Genomic DNA, 18,116 nt, shown 5'->3' with positions numbered 1-18,116 from the left:
TTGATCATCAAATAATGCCGAAGGCACCGCCAATGCTGCGAAGGTGTGCGGTCGTCGAGGTGCTTGTCATGAATAATGTGGTGGATAGCCTCTGCTGGTGGGAGAGAAAGGCGCTCCATGAGCAGTGCTTTTGCCATTGAATACTTGTGCAAAGCAGGCAGTAAGAGGAGCAGATCGCTGATGAGGTCGGGATGAGCGTGAATGTGACTCACCAGGCAGAAGAAATGTGCGTCGTCATCTGAAATACCGTGGATATCCAGTAGGTGATTCTCTAACGCGAACCAAGTGTTTGGGTTATTTTTTTGCGAAGCAGGCAGCTTAGGAAACCTGCTGGGTAACACATGTTGATGGAGCACTGGCAGATGTAGATCCGTGTGTGCTGCACAGGAATCCCCTGACACCGAAAGTGCAGTAGCAGTGGATGGTGTATTGCCCAAGATCTGCGTCGGTGGGTGGCTGCATGTAGCAAACGGTGTGGAGGGGGCAGGTACAAAAGTTTGCACGGTGTGTCCCAACTGCAGGCCCAACGATGAACACGATGCTGGTGTAACAGCCGGTGCCGTTGCAACAGCGGGCTAAATGCAGTTGCGGTGCACCCACGGTTGGCTGATCCGGTAACCGGCGCGAGCGGAACGGCTGGTGCCGTTACCAAAGTGCGGGGAAGGCGATCATGGTGTAACCATGGAACGGGGTTGCTGTGACATTAAGTATATAAGAAGGCGCAACCCTGTGCATAGGAATGTTGGAATAACAGTTCTGGAACTTCGTCGGCACATGAAACCAACCCGAAGGTGACTGCGTAGGTGAGGGGTAAACCACAATGTCCTTAATTGGATGATCGTACACGACGCCATTAGGCTGCGTGCACTGTCCATGTTGTGGCCATTGTTGAGCTGCTGCACTTGACAGTGGTCATGTTGAACCGGTTAAGGTTAGGTGACTGGGCGTAAATAATTTTTCACTTTTAACCAAACCCGCATTACGTACATGTGTATATACGCAAGCACAGTTAATAGGGTGCACGGCAATAGCACAGAAAGACACTGGTAGATCCATTGTTCCAAAGACAATGTGGGCTGGCACAGGAAGTCCGTTAACGATGAAAAGGAGTACAAAATAACTCGCGATCATAAGACGACGAAGTCGGGGTCACCACTGTTGTTATCACGTATCGTAGGTCGGTAATAACACACTTTAGATACCGTAAATGCATTTATTAGACATTGAAGCAAGCGAGAACACATATAGCAGTACAAAAGTTGCGCGCCGGGAGATCATAGCACACAAGCTGTCCAAAGGGATCATATTCAAAGATAGCGCGCTCTACGTCAGAGGCGCCACAAGTTTACCACTGTTATTTCCTCAGTTCCGATACTATAGTCTGAATTTTTGCATCGCGCAAGTTAACTCATAACTTCATTTTTCACCTTTCGGTAGTGGGCAGTGATCTCTAAGCTATAGAGGTCACTGGTACTGGGTTAAATGAATCGATATGACGTGACGTTGCGCTACTGTCCTTTGAAGTGACGACCACTATTAGCTGGGCTTAAAGTCTTCTCCACTGATGACAGTACGGTAACTTACGTGCTAGTGTACTTAGGTTTCCTCTAAAGTTTTCGGCTACATCTGAGATTATCAATGGTCGTTAGAGTTGACATTCTATTCCGTTAAAGGTCTGTTTGAATGTCGCTATTTTCAGTGTAACGTTGAATGTTTTGATGTACCGTTCACGTCGAGTGTGAATCGACCTAAATACTCCACCTCCTAGAATAGTCCTTCACTGTATAGTCTTCACTAATGCTGAAGATCTTTGTAGTGAGGCAAAGTGCCCTCATATGGTTCAAAATGTAAATATGGGTGTTGACGTGCGAAAATAGTTGCAAATAATAACTTATAAAATGTAACAAAAACAAATTAATAACTTCTTCCGTGGCCTGCTGCTTGGTGTGTTAAAAAATAACAGTGCAGAATCATATGGAAACTGACTAATTCTCATACTAAAAGCTGAATTATAGTGCTGTAAATATGACTTCAGTTTTTCGGAAACTCGCTGCTGTTAAGATAAAAAATGGGACATTTAATAAAGTTGGCGTCCAGAAAGTCAGCACATGGTCACCCCTTGCTACAGCTTTCAACAGTAGACCAGCAAGAAAATTAAACTTCAGCATTTCACAAGATGATGTGGTGAGTACTGTGCTTTCTGTTTACCTTTCTGTTTATAGCCATGCCCTTTGTTGAAGATGGCATGTCACACCGAAATATGGATTTCGAGAGCAAGATTAGACTAATTACAGCGCTCACAGAGACGTATAAACAATCATTTTTCCTGCTCACCGTACGTGAATGGAAGCTTTTAATAGCTGATACAACGGGAGCATCGTCTGCCACGCAGTTCGCAGTGGTTTACATAGTATGGATGCAGAAGTAACTATATATTCTGCAACCATGTGTTGACTAATACACAGCACACTTTTGGCTAAATCGGCTTTGTTCATACATCGAATATCTCCTTTTTACCAAAGTGCCAGTACACGGCTTCCAAGTCTCGTTTTCGAACCAGCTGTTTTCACTTGCTGATCGCATAGTAATGCAACATTAACGAATCATTGTAAAAAGTACTGTGATGTCGGTAAGTTTGTAAACAACGTCAGATTTAGTAGCACAGAACTATTTTATTTGCTACCACACACACATTCGTTAGCTTCGATAACTCGCAGTCAAATTGTTAGATTTCAACGTAAACTAGACCCAATCAAGATTTCAGAACGCAGGGGGAGGGATGTTATTCCAGTTCGTTACTCCAACCTCGTCCTGTGTGTATATGACGCCAGTATTAAACGCTTCTTCGAATATACCTCTTGCCATTCGTAAACATATGATTAAAAATTCACCCAACTTATTTCTTAATTTTTGTTAACACAAAAGAATTGAGTTGTTTTGTCAGTATAATAGGATGTCGAGTCGTAAACTTTTCACTTCCAAGGTATATCATTTTTGTAAGACTTGTAGCTATGGAGATCTTCAGAATCGGTTATTTTATTTTTAAGTTATTATTTACGAAGCAGATTCTACCAGACACCTTCCTCACTCCAAGATTGCGTAGAATAGAAGACCCATTCCGACCGAAATTTTGGTAGGTCCTCTATTTACTGTAACTTCTCAAGTCCAGTGACGAATAGTTTGGTGTTGTCTAGTTTCGTTTTCTCTGTGTTTTCCTGCTTGTGCCGACTTGATGTAGCCTGACACAGAAGGATCAGTCATGTCATCATGCTCCATAATATTTTACTCTTATAGAATTTACTACAGGTGTTGAAGTAGCTAGGAATGCTTTTCGTTTCAGACATACTGATCAAATTTAGCTGCTGCAGAATGCTTTCAGTAAGGCTGATATATTGACAGCCCACTACCTCTCACATCACAGTAGGGCACCTGACTAACTAAAAGTGTGGTATACTAACCTACCAATGAATGTATAGCTAATACTAAATCTTGGCAAGCAGTACTCAAACATGTCACAGGGCCTTCTCTGACTGTTTCAGTGTGACAGAGCTCAGTGCCTACACAGACAATTGACATGCAGAATATATACCAGAATGATTTCGTGTGATTATGATTAGTGACTGTATCAGTTTTCATGTGTAGAGCATCTGCACAGCTAATTGACATGTTGAATAGATACCAGAATGAGATTGTGCGATTATATTTAGTGAATATGCCAATTTTCAATTCTAGAAGGTAACACGCTCTTCCCAGAAGATTGCAGATGTTTGACTTTGTACTATCTCCGATTCTTTAAGGAGAGTGCCCCTTTCATATTGAAAGGATAATGGATCGACCTGGTAATGACATGGTTGCATAGGTAATCTGTAATTTGATACCAGAAATGACAAAGGATGCAATCAAATGGAGCTAATCACAAATCCAATTTTATTGAATAAGGTAATTTTAGCATAAAGTAAAACTAATAAACAAAAATATGAAAGATGACGTAAGTTCATTACATGGCAAGTGATGAAGAGAAAGATAGATATAATGGTACTCAATAACAGAAGAATTATTAAATAGGCTATTGGTGAAAAGAACAACAACAACCACCACTTAAAAAGAAAAAAACCAAATTTTATGCTGTATAATGATTTCAGTTAATCAGCTAAGATCTTGGATTGAACCATCAAGACCAGCTATGTGTCATAAAAACTGCCTAAAATATTTCTTATAAGTTCTTAATAGATACAGAAAGAAAATGGAAAGGCAACTGAGGGCAAGAATAGATGCAGCCGTGAAATACATACATCCATTTAACATGTACAGAAAGGAAATACACTTGTAACTGATGTGTTACCAATAAATAATGGATGTGATAAAAAGTGACCGCTAACCATATAATTGAGGTGCTGAATAATCGAGAGGCAGGCAAATAAGACTGAGAATGTTGGTAATGTTTTGTATGGATACTTTCTCACAGCTAATAGAAAACCTCCACCTTCTCAGAACAGTATACTCATGTGTATGCTGGCATGAATTTAATTGTGCAAGTGTGCTTGTTCGAATTACCTCTGAGGAAGGGTAGGTCTGAAAGCTTAGGATCATTCTGTCTTACAAAATTGTTGATGCTTTTGTGACTGACTGTTGACTTATTGCCAGTTGGCTTTTGTCTTGTGATCTTCAACTGTCATTTATTTAATGATATTTCTGGTGTTTTGTTACTGTGACAGCTAGAGATTACATGTACTTGTTGTGCTAGTGTCTTGAGAGCTTTCCCCTGGTCGTTACCATTGTGGTTCTCCTCTTTGTCATCTGCAACATGTGGAAAAGTGTATGTTGGAATGACTGGACACTCCATCGGTATAACTGAACATAAATGTTAGTAGATATTGGCACAGCTGGGGAAATTAGCCATTGTGGAACACGCACTGTGTTCGGGTGGCTATTTTATAAAATTCACTGACACGCAGCTTCTCACCATGGAGAAGAGCTATCTTGGCTGTTTGTTCAGGGAGGCCATTGAAATTCATAAACAGTACCACAGTTTTAAAAAGAAAGAAGAAAGACTCAACCCAAACGGGTCCTGGATTCTCGTGCGGCAGTGAGTGAGTGTTACAGGTAACAAGGGGAGAACCAAAATGTCCAGGGGAAGGCACCCAAATGTGGTGTGGCACATCCATAACCTCCAACTGTATGCTCACCCCTAGTCTGTTACCACCGATGTGGTGCCAAACATCAGTCAAAGATCATGAGACGAAAGCCAACAGCCAATATGAGAAGGTGCCAAAAAGAAACCAAACTTTTTTATATTATTTATTAAGATTTGAAACACAAACCTTCAGTCCCTGTCAAGTACTCTCCACTTGAAATTTTTTACTATTTTTTTAAACATTGTTTAAATTCATCTTTTGTGATGCTTAACAGTGCCTCCACAATTTTTTTCTTCACCACAGTATTATCAGCAAAATGCTTTTCCATTATGTGTCTTTATCATTCTTGGAAACAAAAAAAAGTTGGACAGGGCAAGATCGGGTGAGTATGGGGGGGTGAGGAACAGAGGTCATACCTTTTTTGGTGAATAATTGTATAGACAGAGCTGTGGGAGTGGGGACATGGCCATGTTAGAAAAATCAGTCACCTGACTGCTACAAATCAGGCCACTTCTGCCGCACATTGTTGCACAATCTTTACAAACCTTCAAAGTAGAAGACCTGGTTATCTGTCAGACCCTTTAGTAGAAACTCTTGATAGCCTTTGCACATTGAAAAACAAATAAGCACTTTTAATGTTTGATTTCACCTTTTGAGCGTTCTTGGGGCGAGGGGAACTTGATGTCTTCCACTGGCTTGACTGTTGCCTTGATTCAGGATTGTAAGAATAGCATCAGTTTTGTCATCTGTGATAATTTTTGGATCATTTCAGAGCACAGAGAGCTTACATGTTTTTTTTTGCCAGTCATAGCACAGATTTGCAGCCAGCCTTTTCATGCCCAAAGGGTGTGTCACAATTTGCTGCACTGAACTGCACGTCACTACCGACAGCTCCATAATTACAGTGGTCCATCTTCGATCTTTGTTGGTGAATGCATGAATGTTTCCAACATTTCCGAACACTTGACCTGTCCCCACATCATTGTCCTTATATGCCGTTTTTAAAATTCCAAGAGTTTCTGTTCCACTTTTTCCAAGCAAAAAGCAAAAGTTCACTGCCACACACCGTTAACGAAAATCAGCCTTTACAAAAACAGTTGTCACTATAAACTGTCAAAACTAATCCTGACCTCTTTCAGTGACAGCACTTGGCTTACTGACTCTGAAATATTTGCTGTATGTGCTCCTAGTGGCCAATCAAGGTACTACAAAAACTCAGCCCACCAAAAAATTAGTTCAGTTCCTTTTGGGTACCCCCCACATATGTTATCAGTCTTGTTGATATTCCAATCACTGAGTGCAGCTTGTGTACTGGGACTTGGTATCTTCACTCGACTTCCATTATTTATAATCCACCAAGAATTTTAGTTAAAGGTAATAACAGTGGAGATGAATGATGAAATTGAAACTTTCAGAATTATTCACAGGTTTCCTACACATGAGATCATAGCTGAATAATTCCTACAAGGTAATAATAATTTTGATTTAAAAGCTAGGGGACAAAGAAAATTTAAGGAACTGTAAAAGCCCATTCCCCATGAATGTTAATGCGATGGGGTGGTTTGCATGCCTCAACTATACAAATAGCCGTACTGTAGGTGCAAGCACATTGGAAAGGTATCTGTGAGAGGTCAGACTAAGAGGAGGCAACAACCTAATGAGTAGGTACAGCGGCAATTGACTGATGTGGCCTTGGAACTTAAGTCTGTTGGTCTTGTTGTGCTGGTACTGTGAATAGCTGAGAAGAATGGGAAACTACAGCTGTTATTTTCCCAAGGGCATGCAGCTATGCTGTATGGCTTGATGATGATGGTGATGGCGTCCTCTTGGGTAAAATATTGCAAGGGTTTTGTGGAGGGGCAGGGGAAAAAGAATTGGCATTCTATGAGTTAGAATGTGCAATGCTAGTTCTCTTAATTGGGTCAGGCAGTTACAGAATTTAAAAAGAAATGTATGTAAGTTGAAGAAGTTATAGTGAGGATTAATGAAGTGCAGTGGCAGAATGTGAAGCAGACAAATGTAAACAGATGTCTAAAAAAAGTGAGGCCGACAAAAAGAGATGGGAAAGCAGAAATAGTTATAGGAGAAATGCAAAGCTGTAGAAGCAGACATGATCATGGGAAAGGGGAAAGATAAAATAGATACCACTTATACAAAAATTAAAGAACCCTTTGGAGAAAAGAAGTATCTATATGAATGTTAAGACTTCAGGTGGCAAGCCAATGCCAACCGAAGAAGGAAAGGTCAAAAGACAGAAGGAACATATATAAAGGCACTACAAGGAAAAATAAATTGGAGACAGTATTATAGACTAGCAAGATGGAGTAATTAAGATGACATGGACAATATACTGTGCAAAGAATTTGACAGATAACTGCAAGACTTAATCCAACATAAGGCCTGTGGATTGGATAGCATTCTCTTAGAACTATTGTGGTTTTTGGGAGAGCTAGTCTTGACAAAACTATTCCACCTGATGTAAGAGACAGAAAAAAAAATACCGCCTGTCTTCAAGCAGGATTTAATAATTCCAGCCCCCACCCCAAAAGAGGTCCTGACAGTTTGGAGTATTAGTGAACCACGATGTTAATAAGTCATTGCAAAATACTAACATGAATTATTTATAGATGAATGTGAAGACTAGGAGTTGCTGACCTTGGGGAAGGTCAGTCTGGGTTTTGGAGAAATGTAGGAACACATGATGCAATGTTGACCATGTGGCTTACTTTAGAATCAGGAAGAAGGAAGGCCAACCTATGTTACATTATTTATGGATTTAGAGAAGGCTTTGGGCAATGTTGACTCGAATACACTCTTTGAAATCCTGAAAGTAGCAGGAATAAAATACAGGTAGCAAAATGTTATCTACAGCTTGTAACCAGATGGTAGTTGTAGGAGTCAAAGTACATGAAAGTAGTAGTTGAGAAAGGAATGGCACAGGGTGTACCCTATTTGTTGTGTACATTGAGAAAACTGTGAAAGAAGCAAAGAAGAAATTAGGAAAGGGAATTAACGTTCATGGAGGAGATGTTACAATTTTGAGGCTTGCTAATGACATTGGAATTCTGTCAAAGATGGTAAAAGATGTAGAACAGCAGTTGGATGGAATGAACAGTGTCTTGAAATAGGTTTTAAGATGAATGTTATCATAAATAAAACAAGGGTAGCAGAATAAAGTCAAATCAAATAGGTCAATTCCAAGGGCCATGCGAAAACTGCCAAGCAAAACAGATGGTACTGTTTTCAGGAGAATGACTCAGAATATGACATTTGTGGACAACATACACTGTGTGATCAAAAGTATCCGAACACTCCCAAAAACATAAGTTTTTCATATTAGGTGCATTGTGCATCACCTACTGCCAGGTACTCCATATCAGTGACCTCAGTACGCATTAGACTTTGTGAGAGAGCAGAATGGGGCACTCCACGGAACTCACAGACTTCGAACGTGGTCAGGTGATTGGGTGTCACTTGTGTCATACGCCTATATATGAGATTCCTGCACTCCTAAAAATTCCTAGGTTCACTATTTTCGATGTGATAGTGAAGTGGAAACGTGAAGGGACACATACAGCACAAATATGTACAGACTGATCACATCTGTTGATTGACAGAGACCACCGACAGTTGAAGACGGCCGTTATGTGTAATAGGCAGACATCTATTCACAACATCACACACGAATTCCAAACTGCATCAGGATCCACTGCAACTACTGTGACAGTTACGCAGGAGGTGAGAAAACTTGAATTTCATAGTCGAGCAGCTGCTCATAAGCCACACATCACGCTGGTAAATGCCAAACGACACCTCGCTGTGTGTAAGGAGTGTAAACATTGGACGATTGAACAGTGGAAAAATGTTGTGTGGAGTGACGAATCGTGGTATACAATGTGGTGACCTGATGTCAGGGTGTGGGTGTGGTGAATGCCCGGTGAATGTTATCTGCCAGTGTGTGTACTGACAACAGTAAAATTCAGAGGTGGTGGTGTTCTGGCATGATCGTGTTTTTCATGGAGGGGGCTTGCAACCCTTGTTGTTTTGCATGGAACTATCACAGCACAGGCCTAAATTGATGTTTTAAGCACCTTCTTGCTTCCCACTGCTGAAGAGCAATTTGGGGATGGCGACTGCATCTTTCAACACTATCGGACACCTGTTCGTAATCCACGGCCTGTGGTGGAGTGGTTACATGACAATAACATCCCTGTAATGGACTGGCTTGTGCAGAGTCCTGTTCTGAATCCTATAGAACACCTTTGGGATATTTTGGAATGCCGACTTGATGCCAGGTCTCACCGACCAACATTGATACCTCTCCTCAGTGCAGCACTCCTTGAAGAATGGGATGACATTCCCCAAGAAACCTTCCAGCACCTGATTGAATGTATGCCTGCGAGAGTGGAAGCTGTCATCAAGGCTAACGGTGGGCCAACCTGTAATGAATTCCAGCATTACCGATGGAGGTCTCCACGAACTTGTAAGTCATTTTCAGCCAGGTGTCCAATTGCTTTTTATCACGTAGTGTAACATGCTTGGATGAAATAGAGAGTATTTGCTGGAAAACTATGTAGTTTTTGAGTGTGAAGTAGCAGTACTTCGCCTGGTCATACGTAAGGAAAAAAAATGCAAAATATGTTATCAATACCAGAAAAAAACAAGGTGGAGAGGTGCTGACCAGTTTGAAGAGTCTTTAAGAGTCGACCACTTCAAGCATTTGAGAGGAATAGTTATTGAAGATAATATGGTACGATCAGAGATAAAGGCAAGAAGCTGCAGGTAACAGGTGCTGTTACAGCTTCTTTAACTCATTAAACTCATTGGAGTCCTCTAAAATTTCAAGACAGTTGAAGATGCCAGTTTACAAAGCAATTATTAAACCAGTTGTAATGTATGTGTCCTAAATGTGGACAATAACGCAGCAGGTCAGAAATGCCTTGGATGGGTGGGGACAGAAAGTACTGTGCAAGATATAGCCTCATTAATGTTACTAATTGAGAAAAAGTAATTATTTATAATTTATATAATCAATATTAGAGTCTTACAGAATTGTGGAAATCAGGGGGTAATTACCCCCAGGTTGGGAACCACCATTGTACTTGAATATAAGTAATGGAATATTTTGGATAGAATAACAACATAATGGAAAGAATAGGACACCTAAAGTAGTATATGAATTATAATAACTGATGATGGTAGAATTAGAGATGATATGAAATGCACACTAGCTATAGCAAGAAAAGCATTTCTGAAAAAGAGGATTTTTTAACAACAGTACTGTGAAACGTGTAGATTGCTAATCACCAAGTAGAGGAGATGTTGAGTCATGGACATGCACAACAAAAAGATTGCTGTTCATGTGAGCTTTTGGCCAGACGACCTACTTCTAACATAGAGAACACACATGCACATTCACGTCAGCACAACTCACCCACACATGACCAATGTTTCTGCCCACAGAGGCCTAAATTAAGAATCAGACGAAGATTAAGATTAAAGTATGATATTACAGCTCTGCTGATGGCAATAATCAAAATGTTGTAATAGATGAAAATATATTAGGCTTTGTTCTCAAAAGTCCACAAATATTGTAGACTCTTTTAAGGAATTTATTTGTTTTATTAATAATTGCTGCATATTGACATTAAAAATATGCACTTCCTGAATGAGGGGCTTGGTGGCCTTTGAATAGTACAGCAAGGCTGCATACTTAAGATGTGATAAGGGGCAGGAGGGTATAGTCCAATATAGCAAAGACAAGCCTGATCCTTAAAAAAAAAAAAAAAATTTATACAAAGAGAAACACAAGGATTGCAGAGATCAGCTTTCAGTTCCAATAAGCCACAGCTTGTGTTTCAACTTTTTAATTTTGTGATAGTTTGTTTCCAAGTTATACAAACAGTATTTACTGCTGATCTTATTTATAGCTACTACACTTCACTTAAAATAACACTGTGATTGGCATTTCAGTGAGTCAGGTGAAAGAGGTCTGGTGCCAGTCAACTCCAGCTCTATTGCAGGCTGTATGATGCACTAGCTATTTTTTTTTAAAAGCGATGAGCTTTGCCAAGTCAGGCAGTTACATGGGGTGGATGGGAAGACCCAATTATACTGTAATTTGTATCAGTTGTAGACCACATGGTTTGATGCTAATGCTGGGAAACACTGCCACCTACTACTGACATCTACCTGTTACAAAGTTATTTTATTTAAGCTATACTGCTGCTTCTTTAACAGCATGCAGCTGCACAGGATGTGACACTCCTTTAGAGCTTTATGATTGAGATAGTTTCATATGAAACAAATGTGTAGCAAACAGAACATATTCTATGTAATTTCATCTGTATTGCCATGTTGCTTTTCTATGACATTGTGCCACTGCTTTCAACTAAATGTTTTTATCTGAGTGCTTGCTTTCCTTTTTTGAAAGGGTCTGTTTGGACTGCCAGAACTACGAACCTATGACGGGTTTTATTCCATGAAAGAGAATGCTGTTTTGGAAACAGACAAACTAATAGCTGAGTCATGTGATCCAAACAGGTAAATATATTTTGAAGTACAGTATGTAGGTGTGGAGAATAATTTTTATGAATGTATACAGGGTGTCAGGAAGAAAGATACTTGCTTTGAGGGATGATAATCTTGGTGGTTCTGAATAGAAAACATAATATAGACATGTGCCCTCTTCTGAATGGTTTCTGAGATAGAACACCTTTAATGTCAGTTTTGTATGTTTATCTAACTTAAAAACTGCAACCTGCAGTGAGAACCTGTCACAGCACAAATTTAAAGTACCATAAATTTTGTATAAAAAAGGCCTCTTCATTTTTTCTCTAGGGCTAATAGTTTGAGGTAGTTTCCTGACTTGATAGACCACAGGTGTCCTATATCAAATTGTTCATTTTGAATTTGTTCACACTACTGTGGTACATTGTAAACAGTGATAATGTACTGAATAACGTAGAAAGTAAATAACAATGTCCATTAAACTAGTTCTATCTTGGAAACCATTCAGAACAGGGCATATGTCCATATGAATTTTTTGTGTTCAGAATCACCGATACTGTCATCCCTGAAAGTATGTAGCCTTCCTTCTGACTCATTGTGTATTGCGTATGAAACTGTTCAGCATTTTTTATCGGAAATTTAAAATTTAAGTTATAATTCCATCTGAAATTAGTAATTCAGAAGAATTGTATGAACCAAGGGCACCTGTCTATGACAATTTGGGGAGGGGTCGGGGAGGCAAGACCTAGGGTTACGGGGCATTTTTAATATTTTGGAAGACAAATGGTGACTTGTAAGAACACATAAAAAGGTCCCCTTTCTGACCCTATTAAAAACCTGCATAATATCAACTTTTAAATCATTTTCTTGAAGTAATAACACCTGACTGTACCATATGTATTTCTTTCCTTTCCGTTAGATGTATGGCGGGGGTGGGGTGTATGGACTCCCTTGCCCCTCACGTATGGGCACCTTTAATATCTACATTTTTTTGTATGAAATGTAGTTTATGGATTGGTTAGTTCTGTAAGTAAAACAAAAGTTTTTTGTTTTAGTGTTTCTGTGTCTAATTAAAGGGGTGTTATGTCATAAACTGCAGTAGTAACTGTACATTCGTTTAAATTATGGGCATTCTTTAAAATAGTAAGAGGGTTGTATATTCAAACATCAAGGCCACATAAAATGAGCATGAAATGCACAACCATAAAACTGTGGGTACATAGTAAGGATGTATAGACTCAATCAGTTTAAGTTTTTAGTAATTTCCCTGAATTACATCCTGTAAATGCTGAGTTGGTTCCTCCACTGAGGTGACATCTTAAGTTATTGGTGCACCTTAAGTAACATGACTATTGACAGGATGTTGGTAACACTGCAGTAGAATTTTATTTTGTGTAGAAATTTTTTAAGCCAAGTTTTTGCCTATATCACAAAATGATAATTCTTATGGGCTTACTATTTAAACATACAACAAACATCTTTGGTGTGAAATGTGGCTTGACTATGCATGGGGAAAATGCTAGCGAATTTATATAGACTCACTTTCCTTGTATTAACTACTACATTATTGATTTGTAGAGCATCTGGGAGTCAAAGACAAGGAGCATATTATGAATCAAGCTGCCATAATCACTTGTCACATTTAAAGCCGGAGCAAATGATATTTATAGCAAATGACTTGTTGGGAGCTTGAGGGTATGGAACATTCATTTTCAACGGACATCTCAGAAATTTCTTTAACCTTAAATTATTGTTTGGAGTGCACTATTATTTCTTAAGTTTATAACTTAACATCACAATATTAAAACATAAAAGAAACTGTTGTCCCAGAATGAAGCAAGAAAAGTGGTTCATCATTTTGTAACAGTAAGTGACAATAGTATTCTCCTGACGTAATAACAGTCTTGAATACAGTAAAATCTACCTTAATCAGATTATGTAATTTTCTCAAATCCAAAACATGAATATGGTTTCTAACATTGAGCAGTAAGTAATAAAAGTACTAAAACACCTGGGTGAGATGGAGATGCAGTGAATGGACAAAAATATGGAAATGCCAAAAATACAACACATTACCTAATATGATATAGGAAAACTATTGGCATTCAAAACAGGTTTCAGTTCTCTTGAAATGGGTAACTACAAGTCCTGTATGGTTTTCAATGGAATCTTATACATTCTTCCTGAGAAATAGTGGCAAGTTCTGGTAATAACGATGATGGAGGTGGATAACAATCACACACACTTCTCTCCAAAGTAGACCGCAGGGACTCAATAATATTGAGATCTTGTAACTGTAGTGACAAGGGAAGGTGGCACAATTCATCTTCGTACTCGCAAAACCAGTTTTGGACGATGCATGCTATGTGAAGAGGGGCCTGTTGCCTTGGAACACAGTATCACTATTGGGGAACAAACACGTCACCATGGGGTGGATTTGATCAGTCAAAATAGTCACATAATTTTTGGTGGTGATGCGACCTTGCAGAGTAGCCATGGGGCCCATGGAATACCATGATATGACTGCCCGAATCATAAGTAAATCACCAAATCTCCACAGTAGTTCACTCTGGGGGTGTATACTCAGCTGGATGTTGATTACAGTGACTTTCTTCAATTGTACCATAGGTTTTGTGGTTTCAGCACCACGTTTTCCTGTTCAGGCATTTGCATCACTGATGAGTAGTTTTGGAATCTAGCTTGCCTGTAGTTCCCAGTTTGCAGAGCCCCCTTTGTTTTGTTTTGGTGCTGACAGCACCCACAAGTGTGACACTCAGTTCTGCAGTGACTTTCACAGCTTTTGTCCTGTTATTTCTTGTCACAATCCTTTTCAGTGACCACCTGTCATAATCACTCAACACACACTTTTGTCCATGATGTGACTTAGAAGCTAATGTATTTCTGCTTTCTCTGTATGTGGTAAAAAGCTTTGATATGCTGGTTCTTGAAACACCAAACACTTCTGCTACCTTGGTAGAAAAACCGAGAGTGCCAAGCACCAGCTAGTGAGGTACGACTCAGGAGACTTGGTATGAATTTTTACACCTGTGCAGAACGTGGTAGTACTGGTTGGAAAAGTTACCAAAGTGCTACTGTGGGCTGTATTGTATCCTTTTTCACTTGTTGATCAGCATATGCAGAGTCAAGGCATATGACAATTCCCAAAGAAGAAAAAAGAACATTCCACATATGAAGCCCTACTACAATCCTGAGATGCCAATTGACAATGTGGGCTTCTTGTTCCATGAAACTGAAACCTGCTCAATGCGAGAGGCTACCTTCGATAGTCATCATAATGAAGAGGATGTGACTAACACAGCCAGAATGTCAGGACCCACCTGTACTGCCATGAAGTCTGCCATTGACAAGATTTGGATCAGAGATGACTAAGAATTCTGCATGTGTGCGGAGTTCTGTCTCCTGGCTGTACACTTCCCCTGATTTCACGCCGTGCTGTCTGTGTGGGCACAGGACTAAACTGTGAATGTAGCTCATTTAGATGGCAGTGCAACTGCACAAGAAATACTGAATGTCTCGCAAGGTGCTTGATTTCGTATTTCATAATAATGTATATCACAAACACTAAATTTTCAGTATTATGTAATTATTTTTAGCGTACTGAAGACATAAAATTTTGTATCTTGTACAAACTGTCTTCATACTGACAGTTTATCACTAAGGTTGCCATGTAATTGTGACTCAATTAGTTTCATAATTAAAAATAGCCTTCTGCATACATTCGTTGATCAAAACATTGTATCATGTTTGCAACCTCATTATGGAAATGATGGAAATGTGGGCGCTCCTTCTGAGGAAAACAATGTAGAACTCCTAGACAGTTTTATTGGAAAAGAATTAATGTTTTAAACAGCAATTGCATTGCAGATTGATCGGTTCCATCTGTGCTTGTATAGGTCCACTTTCAACTAAAACACTACCTAAAACAGCTGGGAAGTAGATATGAGGCAGCAGCCAGCTGAGACAGATGCAGCAACAGGGAGGTAACCGATTTTGTGAATTTTATGAGTTCCTGACAAGGAGCAAATTTTATAATATCATCAATGTGCTTTAATAGTTTAGTTTCTCTAGTTTCTGCATGTTAATTTAATATCTAATAGCCACAGTTTTCACATTTTCTTTTGCATCAGAAAAGTAAACTGATTTTGTGACATATTACAAGTTAGTAATCAAGGGCGAATTATTTAGTTTCACCTGAGTGCTTCAGTACTTAGGTTTTTGAATCTCTCCGTATTAATCTAATTTATTAGACACAGCTCCTGGGTTTGCGTCAGTGTCTAGAGTTCCGCAGCAGGTGCAGATAGTCCGCTTATCTGGATAGTTTAGTTTTCCAAGTCATTTAGTCTGGGCAGGGACTTTGCGAGCCGAGTTGGTGAAAGTTTGCTCTCAACTCCAGGCAGTGATGGCATTGGTTACACAGCTTGAGGCTGCAGTGGGTTGGCACCACTGTTGTGGGCCGGCCGTGGGCATCCAATGGATGTCCAGCACGTCAGAGTCCTCCGATCGGTCCTCACTGGTGGCCAGCCCAGTTACTACTCCCATTGAGATTGACCCCTCACCTGTGGTCGAGTGGGAGGTTGCCCTGGGGCACAGCAGGCAGCGAAAGACTTCCAGGCGGCCACACGTAAGGCCTCCCGGTTTGTCTTAAAAACAGGTTCCAGGTGCTGTCTGTGGCCGACATTGTCACTGAGCCAGATGCCATCCCCTATCCTGGTTCAGAGGAAACCTCTCAGCCTGCAAGATCCAGACAGTCACAGAGGGTGGGATTATTGGTAGTTAGGAGCCCCAACGTTAGGCGCCTTATGGGGCATCTTAGGGACATGGCTGCCAAAAAGGGAAAGGAAACCAATGTACACTCTGTGTGTATACCGATGGAATCATTCCATGAAGAGCACAGGATACAGCATAGTCGACAGGACCGATTGCGGACCTCTGGTACAGAGCAGAGTGGAGGGTCTGAATCAGAGGCTCAGACGGTTCTATGACCGTGTAGGCTGCAGATTCCTCGACTTGCGCCAAAGGGTGGCTGGGTTTTGGGTTCTGCTGAGTAGGTCTGGTGTCCACTATATGCAAGAGGCAGCTACACAGGTAGCAGAGGCTGTGTGGCATGGACTGGGCAGTTTTTTAGATTATCGGGTCTCGGGAAAACACAAGAAGGGCTTCGGTCACAAAGGGTGCAGACCGAACACAGGAGGAACGTAGATACAGGAACCATTGGTATAACAGTTGTAAATTGTCGTAGCTGTGTTGGGAATGTACCAGAGCTTCAAGCGCTAATAGAAAGCACTGATGCTCGTATTGTTATAGGCGCTGAAAGCTGGCTAAAGCCAGAGATAAGCTCAGCAGAAATTTTTGTGAAGAACCTAACGGTGTTTCGAAAGGATGGGTTAAACACAGTTCGTAGTGATGTGTTTCTTGCTGTTAGGAGTAGTTTATCTTGTCGCAAAATTGAAGCAGATAGTTCCTGTGAGTTAGTATGGGCAGGGGTCATTGTTGGCAACCAGAATAAAATAATAATTGGATCCTTTTACAGGCCTCCCAATTCAGATGATACAATTGCTGAAAGGTTCAAAGAACAATTAGTTTGATTTCAAACACATACCCGACTCATACGCTTATAGTTGGTGGTGACTTTAATTTACCCTCAATACGTTGGTGAAAATACATGTTTAATTCTGGAGATATTCATAAAACGTCATCCAAAATTGTGCTAAACGTATTCTCTGAAAATTATTTCGAGCAGTTAGTTCATGAGCCCATGTGAATAGTAAATGGTTGTGAAAACATGCTTGATCTCTTAGTAATAAATCATCCTGAGTTAATAACTAGCATCAATATGAATACAGGGATTAGTGAACACGGAGTTGTTGTAGTGAGATTGAATATTATAACCCCTAAATCCTCCAAAAATATACGAAAACTATACCTATTCGAAATAGCAGATAAAAATCCACTTGATGCCTTCCTGAGAGACACTCTCCACCCCTTCCAAATTAATAATATAAGTGTGGACCAGCTGTGGTTTGAATTTAAAGAAATAGTGTCGGCAGGAATTGAGAGATTTGTATCAAATAAATTAACCAACAACAGAGCTGATCCTCCTTGGTACACAAAATGGGTGAGAATACTTTTGCAGTGACAACGAAATAAATATGCCAAATTTAAACAGATGCAAAATCCCCGAGATTGGCCACCTTTTGCAGAAGCTCAAAATTTAGTGCGGACTTCAATGTGAGATGCTTATAATAGTTTCCACAGCGAAACTTTGCTCAAAACTGGCAGAAAATCCAGAGAGATTATGGTCTTATGTGAAGTATGTCAGTGGCAAGAAACAATCAATGCCTTCTCTGCGTGATAGCAATGGAGATACTATTGAAGACAGTGCTGCCAAAGCAGTGTTACTAAACACAGCCTTCCGAAATGCCTTCACAAAAGAAGACAAAGAATTTGATT

General features: G+C 40.0%; 1 protein-coding gene across 1 annotated transcript in view; it reads left to right on the top strand.

Moving 5' to 3' along the window:
• Positions 1-1,804: 1,804 nt before the first annotated feature.
• Positions 1,805-18,116, top strand: part of LOC126182228 (mitochondrial intermediate peptidase) — a 148,796-nt gene continuing 132,484 nt past the window's right edge. The window contains exons 1-2 of the mRNA XM_049924832.1: positions 1,805-2,184; positions 11,569-11,678. Coding sequence (XP_049780789.1) covers positions 2,026-2,184; positions 11,569-11,678 — 269 coding nt within the window. The 5' untranslated portion in view covers positions 1,805-2,025. The remainder of the gene's footprint in view (positions 2,185-11,568; positions 11,679-18,116) is intronic.

The sequence above is a fragment of the Schistocerca cancellata genome, chromosome 1 (genome assembly GCF_023864275.1).
Source record: "Schistocerca cancellata isolate TAMUIC-IGC-003103 chromosome 1, iqSchCanc2.1, whole genome shotgun sequence".
NCBI classification, from domain to species: Eukaryota; Metazoa; Arthropoda; class Insecta; order Orthoptera; family Acrididae; genus Schistocerca; species Schistocerca cancellata.
Note: the sequence above shows the minus strand (reverse complement) of the source record. Positions and strands in the feature narration are given on the sequence as shown.